At 44.5% G+C, this 20,372-nt stretch overlaps 4 protein-coding genes across 4 annotated transcripts; 1 reads left to right on the top strand and 3 right to left on the bottom strand.

The window, feature by feature from the left end:
- Nucleotides 1-4,188: 4,188 nt before the first annotated feature.
- LOC117862610 (non-specific lipid-transfer protein 3) lies at nt 4,189-4,999 on the bottom strand. Its single transcript, XM_034746111.2, has 2 exons — nt 4,537-4,999; nt 4,189-4,450 (listed from the first exon to the last, which is right to left on the bottom strand). Exons 1-2 carry the CDS (start codon nt 4,887-4,889, stop codon nt 4,441-4,443), a joined length of 363 nt encoding a protein of 120 aa, XP_034602002.1. The 5' UTR covers nt 4,890-4,999; the 3' UTR covers nt 4,189-4,440.
- Nucleotides 5,000-7,138: 2,139 nt separating this feature from the next.
- LOC117863202 (non-specific lipid-transfer protein 1) lies at nt 7,139-7,892 on the bottom strand. The gene is made up of 2 exons (XM_034746819.2): nt 7,506-7,892; nt 7,139-7,393 (listed from the first exon to the last, which is right to left on the bottom strand). The coding sequence occupies exons 1-2, from the start codon at nt 7,859-7,861 to the stop codon at nt 7,384-7,386; spliced, it is 366 nt and encodes a 121-aa protein (XP_034602710.1). The 5' UTR covers nt 7,862-7,892; the 3' UTR covers nt 7,139-7,383.
- An 880-nt stretch (nt 7,893-8,772) lies between these two features.
- Nucleotides 8,773-15,271, bottom strand: LOC117863201 (pentatricopeptide repeat-containing protein At1g74630). The gene is given in 4 exon segments (XM_034746818.2): nt 8,773-9,047; nt 9,137-10,501; nt 10,503-10,587; nt 15,211-15,271. Coding segments are annotated over 3 exon segments (1,386 nt in total). The 3' UTR covers nt 8,773-9,047; nt 9,137-9,261.
- Nucleotides 14,426-19,696, top strand: LOC117864215 (probable serine/threonine-protein kinase WNK8). Its single transcript, XM_034748240.2, has 4 exons — nt 14,426-15,558; nt 16,906-17,890; nt 18,010-18,354; nt 18,902-19,696. The coding sequence occupies exons 1-4, from the start codon at nt 15,460-15,462 to the stop codon at nt 19,417-19,419; spliced, it is 1,947 nt and encodes a 648-aa protein (XP_034604131.1). The 5' UTR covers nt 14,426-15,459; the 3' UTR covers nt 19,420-19,696.
- Nucleotides 19,697-20,372: the final 676 nt, after the last annotated feature.

The following is a 20,372-nucleotide window of genomic DNA, read 5'->3' as shown; positions in this document are numbered from 1 at the left end:
AAATTATAGACGACGACGTCGGTGCTTGTTGTGCTCCAGAGTGACAGACAGATGCACAAGCACGAAGCACCGACGGTTGCCGAAACTCGTTTGTCCAGAGTCCAGACGTGTCACCCACAGCTGCATCATCGAGCTGCTAGCGATGGACAACTGCATGGGCCGGACGACGCGACTGCTAAATAGCTCCACTCCTCACTGTTACCTCCGCGTCCATTGCGCCTGCCTAAATGCATGCTGCATATGCCTTCACATGCATGCATATATGGTCCTATGTACCACGCGAGCCTTGCCCATGCATGCTTCAATAATTTTCTTTTCTTACCCAACATTTGAGATGCTTCAATAATTTTTTCTAAGACTAAACATATTTTCAATTTAAGATATCTTCTTCCCAGAATACATCAGAGTCGTGATGAACACCTTGGATTAGCCATGCAGTGGGGAATGCGCATTGAGTATCGGGTGGGAACCTCCCTAGTACCAGTCGTGCAACCGGTATTACTATATGTATTAAGTTCTGTTTTCTGTTTCTTTTCTCATTTTCTTTTCCATTTATTTATTCTATATTAGTATTTTGTATTTGTTTCATTTACGTATACTGCTCATCAAAACCCTTATCAAAAACTCCATTTTTTGCCTTCCATTGCAGCATTTTCAGTGTGGTACCTAACTTTTTGCGCCCCTGTTTGCAATCTTGGTATAACAATTTCTTATGATCATCTAATATACGCTCGAACTTCTTTGACTCCTTCACATTCTTGCAGTCTTCCTTTGCGTCTCGCAGCACCTGACCTAGATCATCGGTAGGACCTTCTTCTGCAACCTTCTTCAGCCTCGCCCATTGCAGCATATGCAAAGGCACCTCCTTGAGTCCAGTCCGGAATGTCATCTTCTTCTTCTTCATCATCATCATCTTCCAGCATAACTCCTCTTTCATCGTGCTTAGTCCAAACAAAATAGTTAGGCATGAATCTTGAACTGTATATGTGAGCATAAGTAGTCTTTCTGGATGAGTAATCCTTCTCATTTTTGCAATTTCTGCATGGACAGCAAATAAAACCGGACGGTGGCTTGTTGAACTCTGCCAGAAAACTACGCAAGCCATTAATGTACTCCATGAAGCATTTGTCCACGTTGTACATCCATTGTCGATCCATCTACAAAGTATTACCGAATTAAAGATGTTCTGATCATCCATAAAATTATCAAGCATAACAAACATGATACACATTTTATAAAACTCAAACGTTGCTGAAAGTTTAGATAGAAATACACAAATTTAAATTTCAGACCCAAACAACATGGTACCTATGACAAACCATCCACTGAGTACTATCTGGGAGGACTTTAAGCATCCTTGGATGGCAAAGATGAAGGTTTAGCTGACCCAGCCTCATCCTATGGGTTATTTGTGCCTCCTGCGACGGTAGTACTCGGTGGACCTGAAACCTCCGGGACTGGCGGTGGAGCATAACGACCACTCCTGACCCGCTGCAACAACATCTTCATGACATCTTTCCAAATAACAAAGCATTGTTCTCTCTTCCACGTGCTCATTTTCTTCGGTTTATCATGAGGGCCAACTGTGAGTTTCCCCTTGCCGCGAGAGGAACGACGATCGCTGCCACCATCATCACTCCCTCCAGCAGTAGTAGCCATATTGATTGGACAACACTTTATTTTTTAAAATTTTACAATAATAAATTAGTATTACGAACATGTAAATTTAATTATCTCTATATACCACAATTTATTTATTAGCTCATATTTGCAAATGACTAAGCTATGAACAAATTATATTTTTTTCCCGCGATTTAAATAGCTCAAACATAACATATAAATGAATTGTAGCTTATTCTAAAAATGACTAATTACAAACCTCTATTTCATCTTATTATCTCTACGTACCACAATTTATTTAGCTCATATTTTCAAATGACTAAACTATGAACAAATTATATTTTTTCCCACAATTTTATTTAGCTCATATTTGTAAAGGACTAAACTATAAAATTAATTAATACGAAACATAGCATCCAATCCATTGGAGCTCAAACATATAAAACATATGCATATAAATGAAAAAAAATTCCATTGTAGTTTATTCTAAAAATCATAAATTATTCTAACTCTAAAGCATAAAACTTAGTATACTAACCATGTAACAAGGGAGGATGAAGTTTCTAGCCTTTAGAGCACTTGAATGAGTGAAATCCTCGAGAAATGGTAAAAAATCCGGCAGCACCTAGGTCACATTCCGATGAAGCTCGAGCTTGGTGGGTGGTTCGGGCAGGAGGAAGAAGAAACCGGATTTATAGGATGGACGTTATATCGGGTAAGGGTTTCACCCGGTACTAAAGAAGTCTCCGTCCAATAGTAAAGGCTCTCAGGCACATTAGTACCGGTTGGAGGTTTGGTGACCTCTAGTATCGGGTGAAGCCTCCACCCTACTAAAGGGGGTCACGGCCTCACGAGAGGCTCCTCGAGGACTAGTCGTTAGGCTTGGTAGCTCGGGACGAATGCTCAGTTCCAGTAGTGAGTTGACACTTCGAAGTAAACACGGCAAATATGATAAATAGCACCCGACACAAACCAAAACTTCACATAATTAAGAGAGACTCCAAAACGAAGCCTCCAACTAGATCAGAACGTTTCCCAAAAAATAGAATTAGGTCTATGCCTGTATAATCACGGGATGACATCTCAACAACGAAGGTAAGAGCGACCCACGAATGAACGTCTCCCATCGTCGGTTTCGACACAAGGTCAGATAAACGTCGTCCGTATAGTTCCTAGCTCGTACTCGTACATGCCAAATAGACAAATCGTTGATACATACTCCTACACACACAAAGAGGAAGGCAGGCGTACACATACGCCATACGTATTGCTAGCTCTCAACTAGCTGCCAATCGACGATGGTGCATGCCTGGCTCTAGGAGCACCGTCCGTTTGGCTGCCCAGCCGCCGTCAGTGTCCTACCAAGCAATGCCAATCGTGGTATTAATGTCGGTGTGCCTCATCGTGACACGTACCTACCTACTACGCGCGTATCACATAGCGGTCTCCTACAGTGCAGGAGTACTATGTATTCATGGCCTACTTAAAATTTCATTAGCACACACTTGCTAGAGCATGCACGAGGCCTGCAAGTGGGCCGACGGCCCACCGTGGAGAGTCATAGCTGCTTGGCACTTGCATTCCATTGTGCCACCAACCTATTGGCCCTCTTCTAGAACAAACATATTAAAGATGGCACTATTATTGGATTGTTGGTGTATAGAGGTTGTTTCATGCATAGATTTACTTTTGTGGTTGTTTTGCATGCATGATTGGACCATGTTATTGTTGTCGTGCATAAGGTCATTCCATATATTTACTTTTGTGGCCGTTTCAAGTATGATTGTGTGTTTATGAGACCTTGTTATTGTGTCGTACATAAGACCATTCGTAATGAAACTTCCTCCCTCTCTCTTCGTAACCATCTTACCATGTCATTAAAGTTGTATGTATCACATGTCATTTAATAAAAGTAAAACTCTTTTGAAACACTAGTCGTCTTCTTCTTTAAACATGGTGCACATGTGAATACTCACACAAATATATACACTGGTAGTGCCCTGAAACAAGGCTATCATATTTTTGGGCTCATCCCAAAAAGGTTAAAGAAAAACCTGCAAACAAAACAGATCAGCCCATATACAAAACAGAAACAAAGCTGCTTTATACAAACAGGAAAAGTCTATTTGACACTCGTCAACTTCGTGCGAGATGGAATTTGCTCCTCCAAATGTGTGGCGCCACGTCACCCACCTCCCTTGCTTGGGCCGAGACCCAAAACAGAGCCCATAAAACTAGAAAGGCTTTAGCGTAAGCATAGAAATCTCCCTCTTCAGAAAAGACCACATCCGGATTTCAGCCCATATCCGTACGTCCCAACAAGACTGTTGCTGTTGTGCATTCAATGCAGTCCCAACAGAGTGGTTTCTTTTCAAAAAAAAAAAACAGAGTGGTTTTATTCTCTCTCTGAACCAGGATGCATTCAGAAAGCAGGGGCAAGGGAACTGGCTGGCAGGAGTCAGGGCCACGCATTGTCATGACTCGTGAAGAGCGAGGTGACTGCTTGACTTGCAGATCTGATAGAGTCGCGCGTACTACTGAAAAATGCAAAAGGATGGCGCATACGGATCCGATACAAAGAGTTTATTCATTCGGAGAGCTGCCTGCCTATAACGAAGCATATGCAGCAACAGGAAAAACAGAGGCCCAGCAAACCCATGAACAAGGCAAGGATTGTATTGCTGGCCTAGCAGCTGGTACGACGACGACAGAGATGTATAGATGCATATATGGTGTAAAGGTAAGGTAGTAAACACGAGTGATCACTGCTCCGAATCTGATGACCGACATCCATCCATATGATGCCCTGCCACCTTCTGATCAGTTAATCCTGCATAAAACAGGTAATAATGGTCAACAAGAAGGAAGAATCTGAAGAGATGATGATGTGAGTGGTAATTAAGCAGTAGTAGTTACTTGGAGCAGTCGACGTTGGGGCTGATGGGTACGCCGACGTTGACGCCGCACTTGCTTGGGATGTTGGCGGCGTTGCCCATGCTGGCGCCGCCTCCGCCGAGCCTCCCGGTCATGCTCTTGAGGCAGGTGCAGGCCGCCTGGCGGTCGGCGGTGGAGGAGGCCCTGGTGCTGAGGGACCTGACCCCGTTGCAGCACGCCGACGACGGGGACGCCGCGCTGCCCGTCGCGTACCCCAGGCACGGCAACACCGCCGACGTCACCTCGCTGCAGCTCACGGCCGCCGACGCCGTCTCCGCCGCCACCAGCGCAGCCAGCACGGCCACCACCGCCACAACGGCAACGCGAGGAGCCATTGCACACGCAACGACAAGTGTATACTGTGTGACTACTGATCTGATCAGTGAAGTGTAAGCTAGCTGATTGTTTGGTAGTATTAGCTTGGATTGCTGAGCTTGTGACGGGGAGGCAGGGTATAAATAGGGAGTGAGGTGAATTTTGGAGGGTGGTGATCTGGCCTCGTAGTACTGCTGCATACCTGTGCATGAGTGCAGTGCACCGGTGGTTGAGAGCACTAAACCTGCAGTGACCGTACGTAGTAGGACGAGATCGATGAATGCATGCACGTGATGTGCCTCGTTTGCATTCGGACTTTTTAACGGATCGTTTTAACTTTTCTAAATTCATAGATATTATTATACATCTAGTATATTCATGACTGTACCTCGTATGATATAATAATATCTATAAACCTAGTATAATATACATAACAAATGACATGACGTGCGTGCTCGTTCTACGACGAGTATGATTGCCACACACGAATGCATTAATTTGTACGAACGCACAATACAATTGAGACGACTACCACTGTGTACGTCCTCCGTACAACAATAGATGCTCACTTGTCTGTTCTACGACGTATGATTGGCTGATTGCGATTGCCACACGCGAATATAATGCTCACATTGGCGCGCCGTAGAAAGTAAGTAGAAAGCAAAGGACAAGCTACTAGTAACATGGATCGTGTACTAAAAAAACCTATAGTACAATGCTCGGTTACTCATCACTTGCATATATACATGCAAGTATTTTGGAATGACAGCGTCGTTACTACTGGTGAACATACATAATATAACCAGTAATGCATGCATATGATCTAGACGTACTCGCAAAGCAATTTAACTTTATTCGTATACGTGTCCACCTTTATCGTACACACATACTACTAGCTATAACTGCAATCGTTTCAATTCGTTCGTAATAAAGCAGAGCAAATAATAAGTATCCAATTAAGCTTGCCTTTATATTACTAGCTAGCTTTTGCATTGAATGCGTAACATGTTTAGCCATCAAAATTTGGTGAGGTAGCTGGCAGCAGACATGTAGTACCAACTGCAATCAAACAAATGCACATGACTTTACACACCGGGATTTAAATCCTAATGGGATGCCCACCCTTATTTAAAGGGTGTTTGGATCCTTTGGATCCTTAGCTAAAGTTTAGTCAGGTCACATCAGATGTTTGGATGCCAATTAGAAGAATTAAATATAGATTAATGATAAAAATAATTGGATAAATGAGGGCTAATTCGCGAGACGAATCCATTAAGCCAAATTAGTTCATGATTACCACATGTGATGCTACAGTAAACATGCGCTAATTATGAATTAATTAGGTTTAATAGATTCATCTCGCAAATTAGCCCTCATTTATACAATTATTTTTATTATTAACCTATGTTTAATCTTCCTAATTGGCATCCAAATATTTGATACGACCCGAGCCAAACACCCGCTTACGCACAGGCAGGCAGGGTGCTTTCATCTAGATCGACACCCTATACATAAGTAAGTTTAGTGGCACAATAATGCAAGTATGCAACTATATAAGCAGCAGAAAAGGAGACGCATCCATTTCCCATCACTGAAAATTTTCTATCCAATTTCCTTGTATAGAATTGGGGAAGATCTAGATCAATGAATGAATAAAACTAGAGGGTAGAGAGTCAGAGTTTAGACCTTAATGATGATGCCTGTTGCCCATGGATGGTAGTGGGCTGGTCCTATGAGTTGTGGGCTTCTAATTAGTTACCACTTTCTTATACTATTGTATTGGGCCGTACTTGAAGGAAAATATAAAGTTATTGGGCCGAGATAGCTTCGCCGAGCACGGTGTATTTTGACATAGCTTTGTGTATATAAATCGAGGATATTACGTTCATGTGAATCATGCGTGCATGTAAACATGTAGCCAGAGCTGGGACTTGGGCCGTACTATTTGTGAGCCTCGTAAGACATTTTAGCATGGCTCAAAGCACGTCACGGCATGATAAATTTTAGGCCATGCCGGTACGACACGAACGCGAGGGTCGTGCCGTGTCTGGATCTCGGCACGATAGGTGGCACGGCACGGCACATATCTTGCATCGTGCTTGGGCCGGCACGGTATGAAAATGATCCATTAGTATATCTGTAGGTTATATCATCGTAACAATAGCTTATGTCCTGTCGTGCCGTGCCGTATGCACGGCACGACAGGTTGGAAGAAGTGTCACGATGCAGCACGAGGCACGAGAGGCTGGACCGGGCCCACCTCTACATGTAGTAGCAGCTTAGGAGACCTGTAGTTGATTGATTTGTTTTAAGAAAGTACATGGTCCTTGGATGCTATATATCGATCGAGGCTCTTAATTTCATTCTCTCACTCATCGATCCTAGTCAGCAGGAGGCGTTGATGAGTAAATAATTAATAAAGTGCAGTGCTTGTACAAGTAATCACATGCAGCTCGATGGATCGATCTTTATTAGCATTCACCATGCATGCATGCTTCTTGCTCTCTCACAGTCTCACTGCACCCTGCACGCACAAAAAAAAAACAGTCCAAGAAGACGAATCAATCGAAGGATGATTATATTGAGCGCTGCAGAGGCCGGAAAAAAAATTCAAAAAAAAAAAAGAGTAAACTTACTTGGCGCAGTCGGTGGAGGGCCTGATGGGGTATGGGATGTCGACGCCGCACTTGCTGGGGATGCCGGCCACGATGTCCGGCTTCAGCGCCGGCATGCTGCCGGTGATCTGCTTCAGGCACTTGCAGGCGGCCTGCCGGTCGGCGGTGCTGCGGGCCGCCGCGTTCAGGTTCCTCACGCCGGAGCAGCAGGCCTCCGGCGGGGCGCTGCCATGGCCCATGGCGTAGCTGATGCACGGGTTCAGGTAACCCGCCACCTGCCCGCACGTCACCGCGCTGATCACAGACGGCGCCGCCAGGAACAGCGCCAGCATCAGGAGCACGACGGCGAGCTGCTGCTGGCATGCAGGGCGAGCCATGGCCAGCCTCGATTGGTGTGAGATGCTGCGAGTGTGAATTGACGACGGCTATCTAGTAGCAGCAGGGTTTATATAGAGGGGAGGGCCGGGAAATAAAAGGCATTTTCTCTTTTGCTTGCTTTTCCCTAAATTTGGATGGAAAGAAACAAGTAACATTGCGGATGTTTAGAGAGCGTTTCATAACTTTGCAATGAGTTGGTGCCGATGGCGCGCCGAGGACCTGGGTAAGGAACATTTTTTCTTGTTTTCATTTTTTTTCCTTTCTTTTTTCAAGAAAAAGAGGCAGGAGCTCTGCCATGGATTAAGGATGAATAATGGAGTCTCAATGGCGCACTCATGGATCTGCAGATTTCAGGCTGCTTCTTCTTAATTGGACGGTGCAGCTAGCTGCCAGCTAGCGGGTAATGCGCATCGATCGATATCCGGCTATCGGCACCCTTGCTATATGTGTAGCAATAGCCAGCCGCTGAATGCTTGTTTATTTGGTGCCAAACATTGCATTTCATACCTCCACAGTCCGCACCACACCACACCTGTGACTATAACCTATACATGACGACAAACCTGGCTTAAGTTCTTGGTACCAAAACACACAAGCATGTGTATGCATCAACTCGATTCTGCCAACCACGAGAAAATATGCACGCATAGTCCGTATCATCATAGCTTTCGGTGTTTGTTTCCAAAACATGCCATTCTACACATGGTTCCAAGATCCATGTTACTTTCGCTCGATTATTTACGATCTCTTGCGTACGCTCCCTACTGCACATATCTAATTTTTCTCTTAATTAGGAGTAAATATAATGCAATCCATTTCACTGATCAAACTGACCACACTTTTGCAAGGACGAACTGTAACTCTCAGGTGCAGACGTGCAGTACGTGGTAGCCAGTAGAGCTGCAGGCACTAGCGAACATACCACTTCCTCTTAAATGCACAACATGTGGGTATTGCAGCACTAGAGCTAAAGTAGGTAGTATTTGGACAATCTGCTGCAGCTGAACTTGTTGGAATTAAAAAAAAATACTTACCACATGTCTTGTAAACCAGTGCGGTCAGTGTCAGATCAAGAGAGTTCTTGGACTTCAGACAATATTTTGGAGATAGAAACATCTCTCACCAATCACCTTTTCTTTAATCACAATTAAGCATGCAGTCTAGAGGATTGCAAGCAGTAATGGCCTAAAACATAAAAGCAAGTTTTGCCTTAGAACATACTCCAAAGTAATATTTGTATGTGCAACAAAGTTGAGTAAGGAACGGAAAATTACCACCAACGCAGCCAATGGAGCTACGATACTTCAGTTATATAAGCCAAGAGATCTCCTGCAGTTCAATCTTATCATTGCTCCATGTTGTTTGTGGCAGCTATATTGGTTGGCTATCTTACATGAACCTAACTGTGTGCAGCATGCTTTGAAGCACTGTATCCTATCACCTTCGTTCTCAGATGTTCAACATCATCCCACCATTCTGCCTGTGCATAAGCATTTGATATTGTGATAACATCCCCATCATCCATTGGCATCAACTGATGCAGTTCGTGGAAAGCTTTGTTAGCAAGGTCAAAGTGACCGTGCACTCTGCATGCAGCCATAACCATCTTCCACAGCACGGAATTAGCCTTGATAGGCATATCCTTGATCATTCGATAAGCCTCATGAACTTCACCATAGCGGCAGAGCATATCTATCATACAACCATAGTGCTTCATAGTAGGCACAATTTTGTAGTCTCCAATCATGCTATTAAAATATGCTCTCCCCTCATTCACTGGGCCACCATGGCTGCAAGCATTCAAGACACCCAAAAACGTGACATGATCAGGCTCAATCTTCATAGAATCAAACAGCTTCAGGGCATCACACGAGTGGCCATGGACCGACAACCCAATAATCATTGCATTCCAGCATGTAACATCCCTGATTGACATGCCGTAGAAGACTTGTCTGGCGAGCTTCAAGCTGCCACATTTTGCATACATATCGACCAGAGCATTGCCAATATACCCATCGGCTGCAATGCCCTTGCTTGCAAGGTAACTGTGGATTCTCCTCCCCAGCTCTACCTCTCCTGTCCCTGCACAAGCCCAAAGTGCTGACACAACCGTCAGCTCTGTTGGTTCCATACCACTCTCCTGCATCTCTTGAAAAACATCTAATGCTCGGTCATACATCCCAAGCTTTGCATAGCCACCAATAATGGAGTTCCAGGACACAGCATCCCTCTCAGGAATCTCCATGAAAATCCTTGCTGCCTCAGCCATATCCCCGAGCCTCACATTTCTCATTATATCCGTGTTCCACCACGATACGTTCCTTGCTGGAGTCGCCTGAGAGACACCCTCCGCACCCTCAAAATCCCCAGCGACGCCATGAGCCCCGGCAAGTGCATTCCAAGAGACGGCATTCTTCACAGGCATTTCATCAAACACCTTCCTTGCGTCCCCGAGAAGACGGAACTTGCCGTACAGGGACACGAGTGCGTTTTGGACGTACCGATCCTCGCTGCATCCCAACTTAAGTGCGCGGCAATGCAGCTCGGCGCCTTCGGCGGCAAACACCGCAGCAGCTCTGGCGCCGGAGCTGAGCTTGAAAGCGCGCGCGTAGGACTTTAGGAGAGCGGGGAAGGCAGAACGCGCCGGAGCTGAGCTTGAAGAGGACGAGCGAGCAGAACGGGACGGGAGAGGTGAAGAACGCGGCTACGACAGGACAGAGTTGGGCTTCGATATACTATTGTTAGTGGGCTGCGTTGGGCCCAAATATGGCTAATGAACAAGATGAGTGCGCGCAAACTGATGATGAGCATTAAGCACACCGTATCAGAAAATTAACTTCACTCCCCCTTAAAAAAAGAAAGAAAAGAAAATTAACTTCACTGATGGATGCCGTATGGACTTGGTGACGAGCATAATGCAGAGATTAATTAGAACGATTTTCATGTATAAGTACGTTGATTGACCTATATAACTATATTAGTATATCTCATTATGATAGAAGCTTGGGCATGGGCATCATTTCATGTGACCTTGAACATGATGCAAACCTTTGGCAAGTGCCTCTATTGTAAGATTAGTAGTCATTATCTGACGATCAGACATTTTACAAAGAACAAATAAAAGAAAAATTATATGCTTAGCAACATTTTCCATATTGAATCTTGCCTTTCTAGCTAGCCTTTTGCACTAAAAGACCAATGCTGGCCTCTTGGCTGGTTTGGCACTCGCCAAAGGGTTGCAGCAGCTAGATATACACCACTACCATCTAAGGTGAACGGTTCGGCGCTGGGAGCTGCCGCTGCTATCCGTTACAGTGGAACTAAAAGCACCCTTTGTTTGGCTGGCTTTGTTAATGTTATCCATTTCCATAAGCGTGTTTGGCTGGCAACAATGGTAACAGTTGAAGTGGAGCGGTATCTGATAACGCTCGCTAATCGGCCGTATCGGTGTTGTATATGCTGGTATTCGATACCGTGGCAATCGATTACGGAGTGAACCAAAACAAACGGAAAGTAACGCAATCTATTACCCTACGTAAACAGATCACGTTACATTTAGTCCAACCAAACACCACCTAAATATTTAGACGTTACATTTAGTCCAACCAAATATCACCTAAATATTTAGAGATTGAATAGTTGCGCAGATAGTTAGCATGAGTACCAACACTAAAACAAGATGGAACTCACGTCTCTATATCTACCATTTTGCTATGTTATTAGTATGCATATTTGGCATAATATATATGCTATCTTGTTGCTTCTCAGTACATATCCACCTCGTCAATAGCTACTATGAAATTAAATCTTTCTTTCATTAAGTAGGTAGTAAGTAGTATTTGCCACTTCTAACTTATATAGATAGGATAATATGGGCTTTCTTCATTTCCCAACTAGTAAAACGACTCCTCCACATACCAGATTGTCTTCTGAAATGTGAAAATACAAAATGTTACTGAGAAGAAAGCAAAGTTGATAAGGTGCTCTTAATTGCGACTTTGCTTTGTACAAGCTTCATCTGCGATGATGATTGGTTTGCGATTATCCATTGCAGAAATTTGGTTCAAAGGCTGCCATATGTAAGCTACCGCCTGTAGCTGTTGTTCTTGAATGTATGGCAATGTCTGTACTTCACTAAATTGCAAAACTACATGTTCAGTTTGAACCGATATATATAAACTGGCTGATGAATTATTCTGAATTGTTTCAACTTCAAATCATACATGGAAAAATAGGAATGCAGTCCACAGTAGTATAAGCAAATATTTTCATTTGTGCCGCTTTCAGGATGACTTGACTAACTAAACACGCATGTAAAAGTTCAAATTGATGAATCTGAATCCTATCTTGATCTGAAAACATGTAATTTAACCTATGAAAATGTCAAGCTACATTATGTGCCAGATCCTTACTGACGGTAAATAAAAGAATTATATGTATCATACTAATAAATTAGCATCATAGTGACCCTTTTTTTTTTGGGAAGGCGAGGGCTTGATTTCAGATCACGGACAGATTACAATTGGCCCGCAAGGGTGAGTGACTGAAAAATCATGTTGCATATTAAATATTTCATAGTTTTGTGAGTAAAAAAATGTGGCTAGTGACCATAGCAGTTTTGTAAAAACAAAAAGGCATTACTCAATTAGCTAATTTATTGGAATATTTTCAGACATCCTGTTGGATACGACTATGGGGCAGATATTTCTTATCATGTATCCTACTGACCATATCTTATATGATTTTTGCAATACCAGGAGGATAATATATCCTTTGCTCTAGAAATTAAAAGAAAAGAATATAGTGTGGGTTAGATCATAAGAAACATATCTATGCAATTTTTCTTCCCCTATGTCACCCCTACTGACGGCCTATAGTTCTGCTTATTCATTTCCATATGAGATGTTACATTATAGCACACAAGTAGCAATTATTTCTACAAAATATTGTACCTACAGATTGAGGTCACACTAACCCTCTGTAATATCCTTCAATTATGCCCACTTATATACTCTTCTTTTGGTGGATGGGACACACTGTACAGATGTTACGTCTACAATAGATTCTGTACCTCAATTATTGCAGTCAATGTTTAGAAAACTTATAAGATTAGGTTAACTTGCTCCTATGTGGGTCCCTCAGGAGCTGTAGGGGCAGAATAAGAAGATGTGGACACGGTTGCTCATTTGGTTTTACATTCCCAATTATAAAAAGAAAGAAACACAAGGCATGTACATTTGCTCAAGTCCTGTCGTCCTATATTACCTTTTCGACAGTACGAGTAGTCAAATCACTGTTCCATTAAGGGAAAAGGGTCAAATGCCTAGTTTTGCCTCTTCAATTTCTTGAAAGTTATGGATTTAAACGAGTGCTTGGCTCCCAAGTCCAAATGAACAATGGACCCTCATGTTTGTTGTCTAGGTAAAAAAAAATTTTTTGCGAAGAATCTAGGCAAATTTGTGGTGCATCTTTCTTCAGGGGTTATTTTTCTCTTCTGCCCATTGCACGAATATCACATACACTAAAATATCTCTATTGCAGTGTTGACTTTGCCTTACGTCTGACACAGCATGCTCCTCAAGTGGATAATACTTTTGATCTTCAGATTGGATCTTTGTGAATTATTGAGGGACATGTTTTTTTCGTTGGGCACAGCTAGTGGCAGCAGCTATTAGTCATACTCATACTGGGGCCCAAATTCATGTTGCCTGCTGGGTACTAAGAAAATCTTAAATTTGTGGTTTGCAGCTAACCAATTGAACTTTTGTTAAAGAGTTTTGTCACTCGTGTCTGCCACATAATAAGCACATAACGATCATAGCGCACATAATTTAGCAAACTAATTGTACTTGGATAGAGGTGGTAAGATAATAGAGGTAGTAGCTGGGTCCCGATCATAGGAGAGCTGTCTTCAGGTCTGAACCGGTGGTGGTGGTACCAGTAGATGACCCATGGGGAATCTTGAACCCTGAATGAAGAAGATGGGGGAAATTGGTCGCTTTCCTGAATATATTCCACTATTTTCTGCCTAGCATGAGGGCTCCGGCTCTGCGTGCGGAGCACTCGGCGAGGAGCCCTCCAAACTCGCCCTAAATTAGAGCTACGTTACGGCTACATGTTACATGAACAAAATGAAAAAAAGTTAACCTGTAGATTTGAGTGAATCAGCATCATAAACTTTATCCATCATTGGAATAGCATTTATTATCCTAGTCTTTGCATCCTGACATGACACATGGAGTTAATACTGGCGTCACGATGTTTTTTTTCTTTTTGAAACGAAATGGTGCAAACGTTCTGCTAATTTATTTTGTTTTCTTTAAAAAAGATTTGCCAATTTTTCGTTGAAAGAATAAAAATGCAGAAAGAATTTGCAAGAGCTTCCTACAGAAAACAAGCAAAGTCAACTAAGGATCATGTGCGCATATTATTGAAAAAAAGGCATTTGCATTCTAATATTTTCAGAATGCGACATAGCAATTTTTTTTAGTTGGATGGGTTCATCTTCCTAAATCCCAATTGAGCCCTCCTAAGTCCTACCTTCCCCTACATATTTCAACTCTGAAGTACCTGCATCATCCTCTCTGAAAGCAAAGCAAAGCAGAAGGTCTTCTGCACACAAGAACATCCAAATCGCTGCAGCTCTCGCCGCTCTGCTCCAAGTCCATCTTGTGCTATTTTCCACCCAAATTCCCGCAGAGTGCAGAAGAATCCTCCACAGACAGAAGATGCTTTTGAGGCATGGATTCTTCAAGTTCAGATCCCCCTTGTAACTGCAAATGAATGATTAGTTAAGGTCTCATTCTGATCAGCTCGCCCATCTCAGACGAGAGGAACCAAAATCTCTTTGCTCTCTCTGCTTCCAGATAGCAAGTCTTGTTTCTTTCTACACATAGTCCTCTCACCACATCTCTCTCATCCAGTTGAGGTGACAACAAGGGAAGGCGAGGTGATTTTTTTTTTGTTCGGGGGTACATATTCTGTGCACCAGTAATTTTCCATCCATCGTTCTATTCCTCCATTCTTCAAGTGGTGTGTCGTCTTGTCAGAGCTCGCGATCAACAGGGACACATGTGTAATTGGTGCTGCAGGTGCACGCGCGAAAAAAACTGAGGTGATCGATCGAAAGACAGAATAAGAGTTGGTTGCAGTTCATTCAGAAAGCACTTTATTTGGGTTGTGGGGAGGCATCCTGTTCCATCACTCAATCGATCTCTCTCCATCAGTTATCGTCCGCCACGACCTTGTGCTGTGCGTGTCGCTGCCACATAAAATTCGCTCTCTCCTTGTCAGCGTCAGATGAGTGCACGGCCCTGCTGCCTCGGCGCCGCGCACCACGCGCACGCACACGCGGGGCGGGCCTCTTCTTCTTCCTCCTCCTCTTCTGCTGGGTCCTGCTGGGCGTCCATGGCGCCGTGGATCGTCGTCGACTGCTCCAACCTCAGCTGGCTCCTCTTCTTCACCTACGACACTCACAACTTCGCCAAGCCCGGCCTCTAGCACACGCCTCTTGTGGTCCATTTTCTTCCACAACCTAGCGAGCAATTCTGTTCTCTTCATCAGTGGAGCAACCAGCAAGTAGCAAGCGCGGTCGAGCATGTCCGGGCCTCGGCGGTGCGGCAGCAGGCGGCCAGCGGTGGTAGGGGACAGCAGCAACGGATACGTCGAGACCGACCCCACCGGACGCTATGGCAGGGTATGTACTACTGCACACTTCTCCACCTCGTTTGATTGCTCATGACAAACAAAAAAAAGTTCGTTTTAAATTCCTTTCTCTTCAAAAATTCGGAGCATCGCATATGAACTACTGTATATGCTTTGATTCAGAATGAACAACCTGACATTTTAGCAAGGCAATTAGGAGTACTACAAATTGATGCTTAGGACAAGAGTTTTCCCACAATTTGGCTTACTTTCCAATAATCGTTGTCCCAGCTACCTCTAATATTGGTTCTTGTTAGTTTGTGCTAGAGATGAAGTACTCCCATCACATGCTGACAGCAAACCTTAGTTCATTAAGCTTATAGGGTTCTTCTTAATCATTTTAAGGATGTGGTTTCCGTTGTGATGTGCACATCGGAGCTACCTCTAAAATAGGACACAATTATTGCGCCTTTTATCTTTTCTTTCCATGCCCATTTGGCTTTTGCCGCGTATGCGTATGTAGGACAGGAGCTGCACATCTTGTTTCTTTCTGTCTTTGATGAATAAATTTTTAATTCTTTCCATACAGTTTGTTGATAGCACACAATAGCTAGATCAACTTACTTTTTTTATTTACTGAAAATAAATACATACTGTTCTTCTCTTGGCCATGTAAATTTCTGTAAATTATAGGTGAGTCAATTCTGTTATATGAGTTTAATTGGTTAGTCACTAAATTGACATAACATCGAATGGTTCTGCGACATGTTTCTGATATGTTTAATTAGCCACATGAAAGGTTGGAACCATCAAGACATTGATGTCCAATATTATATTGTTAAACGTAATTAGATCAACTTAACTAATCAGTTGCTCAGGTGGATTCACAGATGGCATCATCAAGTGACCAATACTGAACAGTTGTTGTACACAAAGATATTCTATACATGGTCAACTAGTGGATGATTAATTTTGAGGTGATGAGAGAGTCTAATTGTGATTAATTTCTAGTCCAATCAGAAAAGGGCGCAAGCTTTTCCCAATAATCAGAGAGTTGGTGTTTGATTGGTATATGAACTTTCCCAATAGTTAATATGCCAATAATAAGATGCTTTGAAAGCTTCAAAAGGATATGCTGTTTCCAAGTCATATCCAATAGATATGGTAGTGGTTGCCCTTTTCTGCTAGTCATTTTTCTACATCCTGTCAGTAGATTTTTACAGGGATTTAACTATGATAATCTTTTGTTTTAGGAAAAAAAATAGCGCCATTCAGTTCCAAAAGCAATGATGCCATTTTGTTTTCCATTTAGGATGCGCGTAAATACATATGATTTAACAATTATGAACTTAAAATCATGCATAAAAACTAATTGCTTGCTTTATTTGATTGTGTGCAGTTCGATGAGCTCCTTGGCAAGGGGGCGATGAAGTCGGTGTACCGTGGTTTCGACGAGGAGCGCGGCGTGGAGGTGGCGTGGAACCAGGCGCATCTGACAGATGTTCTCCGCACCCCGAATGCGGTGGAGCGCATGTACTCGGAGGTGCAGCTGCTGAGCACGCTCCGGCACGACGCCATCATCGGCTTCCACGCCTCCTGGGTCGACGTCTCCCGCCGCACATTCAACTTCATCACGGAGCTCTTCTCCTCCGGGACGCTCCGCTCCTACCGCCTCCGCTACCCTCGCGTGAGCCTCCGAGCCATCCGCTCCTGGGCGCGCCAGATCCTCCGCGGCCTCGCCTACCTCCACGCCCACGACCCGCCGGTGATCCACCGCGACCTCAAGTGCGACAACCTGCTGGTGAACGGGCACCAGGGCCAGGTCAAGATTGCCGACCTGGGCCTCGCCGCCGTGCTCCGCCATCAGTCGACGGCGCACAGCGTCATCGGCACGCCGGAATTCATGGCGCCCGAGATGTACGACGAGGAGTACGACGAGCGGGTGGATGTGTACTCCTTCGGCATGTGCATGCTGGAGATGCTCACCGTGGAGTACCCCTACAGCGAGTGCTCCAACCCCGCGCAGATCTACAAGAAGGTCACCGCCGGCAAGCTGCCCGACGCCTTCTACCGCGTCCAGGACGACGACGCGCGCAGGTTCATCGGCAGGTGCCTTGTCATTGCGTCCAAGAGGCCATCGGCTGCGGAGCTCTTGACGGACCCTTTCCTGCTCGATGATCATCATCATTCCAAGTCTGCTTGTGCCGTGATGCCACCGTCGTCATTGCATGTTGCTGCTCCTTGTTCTTCGACCTGCAGCACCTCCGATGTTGAGGAGGATGCAGAACCTCCTACCCCCATCAGGACGGGCATGACCATCACCGGCAAGCTCAACGCCGAGGAGGACACCATCTTCCTCAAAGTACAGATCGCCGACCAGACAGGTACACTGCATTCATCGCGCCAGCGCATTATTATTGTACTTTTTTTCAGATGTTGCATCGAATCATTTGACTGACTGCAGAAATTAATGTTGATGCATCAAAAATCAATATATGTGTAGGAAATAATGTGCGGAACATCTACTTCCCGTTCGACATGGCGAGCGACACCGCGATGGAGGTGGCGGAGGAGATGGTGAAGGAGCTAGAAATCACGGACCGCGACCCGTCGGAGATCGCGGCCATGATCGAGCAGGAGATCGAGAGGCTGCTGCCCGGGCGAGAGCAGCAGCACGAGTACAGTGTGTACGCGGCAAATGGCGACGACGATGACGGAAACGAGGAGCGCCCTCCTCCCTTCTACTACCCCTCCTCTTCCCCCACCTCCTCCCAAGGCTCTCTCTGCGGGGTGGGGCCTTACGCCTCGGGAGGCTTCTCCGGCACACATGGCGGTGGCTGGTCCAAAGGTATTAAAAAGATTATTCTTTTAAATGTTTCAGCATTTCTCTTTTCAGTTTTAAAACATCGTGCTTACTTTAATTTTGATTGATTTTTTTAAATAAACTTTTGATTGATTTCGGACCATAATTCTTCCAAACATACACATGAAATGCTTATGTCATGCATATATCTCGGCCCAACTACTTTTGTACGTACCTGTGTGGATGCGTACGTGCACCGGGTATGACACTTTGACACAAAGCACCGAAAATTTGGACTGGAAATTGTTGACTACTACGGCTGTTCTGGTTCGTTATCCATCATCTAGGTGCGTCGCTATGTACAGTACAGACATATGACACCTGTGTGTTTATCTCTAGTGCACTGGAGCTTCTGTTTTGGCTACACCATCACAATTATTTTCTGAGTTTTCTAGTACTTATCCTGGTTCGTTGTTGCTTGCTGCATACCAAAATTTGGTATGCGGTGCTAGTGTACATCATATCTTCACGGGGAGAGCACACCATTGAGCCTTGACACGTTTGCATTTTGGACAAAATTTTGTTGGTGTAGATTACGGATGCTACACTTCTTTAAGCGACGACGATGACATGAGCTCCATGCATTCCGGTAAGTACTCTGCTCTGCATTACGCCTCAGGTAATGAAGAAGAGGAGAATGTAGTAGGGCCCAGCTCCTGCACAGCAAAGGCATCAAGATTCAGCCCAGGAGAGAGGAGCAGCAGAAGCCCAGGGAGAGCAGATACGGCCCAGCAGCAGTCGCTCGCGCGGCAGCTGCAGCGGCAGTGCAGCCTGGCGCCGCACGCCGGGCGGCCGCGGCGGCGTGACGACGACGACCACCACCACCATGGTAGGAGGAATAATAGGATGACGCGGAACCGGTCGATGGTGGACATGCGGAGCCAGCTGCTTCACCGGACGCTGGTGGAGGAGCTCAACCGCCGCCTCTTCTTCAACACCGTCGGCGCCGTCGAGAACATCGGCTTCCGGGCACCGGCCACCGCCTCCTCGTCGTCGACGCGTGGAAGGAGAAGCAAAGACGACAAGCATCACCAGTATGTCATGCTTTAGTTGAGCAATCTGTTTTTTTGTACTTGAAGAACTGAACTGTTACTGCTGTACAGTTGTACTTGTACAGAGGAGAAAAATACATGTTGTGTCATCACCATGGCATGCCCTTAAAAGAGTGTGTGTGTATTTTTCGAGAGTGTAGGCTAGCAGAAAAGTAGTGGTATGGTTTGTTGCAAGGCTCGCGACATGTAAGCTATGACTCGATCTCTGTACATTCTTGCCGCAAAGTAATAACGGCAAAAACAGTAGCTACGCTCGCCGATTGTTCTTTTTGCTACACCACTTTGTTTTTGGAAATGTCGTTAAGGGCATTGATATGATTTCAGAAATAAGTCTCCCGGCCTCCGGCACGGCAGATCAAGTCAGCGGTCAAAATGGGTAGTTGACTCCTCCGATCCCTCTTTGTTGGCTTGGTCCAAGAAGAACTAGCTAGCAATAGCAAGAACATGCATGCATGCTAGCTTCATGAGATCTCCAGCAGGCAGCAGGCCAAGGCTGCTGCCTAGTAATCGATCGATCTCATAGCGATCGAGAAGAGAAGGAAAACAGAGATGCATGCTCTGTGTATGTGTATACATTTATACTAGCTAGTCACATACTACGTACAGATGACGTGGCGAAACAGTACAGAGATGACTAGCTTAGCTAGTACTTGGTAGATCTGCTTGTCAATGTTGTAATCCTTCTTCCTTTGTAAATAAAGAAAAAGAACATTGTCACAACCCACAACAATATGTAGTTTACGCATTGATCCCTGCTAGCTAGGAAAACAGATGGCCTGAAAAATTTAGACCTACGTACTTCCCTGCATCTATGTAGCTGTATATTTACATTCTATATAGCAGGCAAAACAGAAGATACAGTGAAAGAACAAAACAATACTACTGCATAGTATGCTGCTACGAGAAAAAGAAAACAAAGACAGAAAGAAAAGAGTATGTGTCTCTGCAGGC

The sequence above is a fragment of the Setaria viridis genome, chromosome 7, assembly GCF_005286985.2.
Source record: "Setaria viridis chromosome 7, Setaria_viridis_v4.0, whole genome shotgun sequence".
NCBI classification, from domain to species: domain Eukaryota; kingdom Viridiplantae; phylum Streptophyta; class Magnoliopsida; order Poales; family Poaceae; genus Setaria; species Setaria viridis.
Note: the sequence above shows the minus strand (reverse complement) of the source record. Positions and strands in the feature narration are given on the sequence as shown.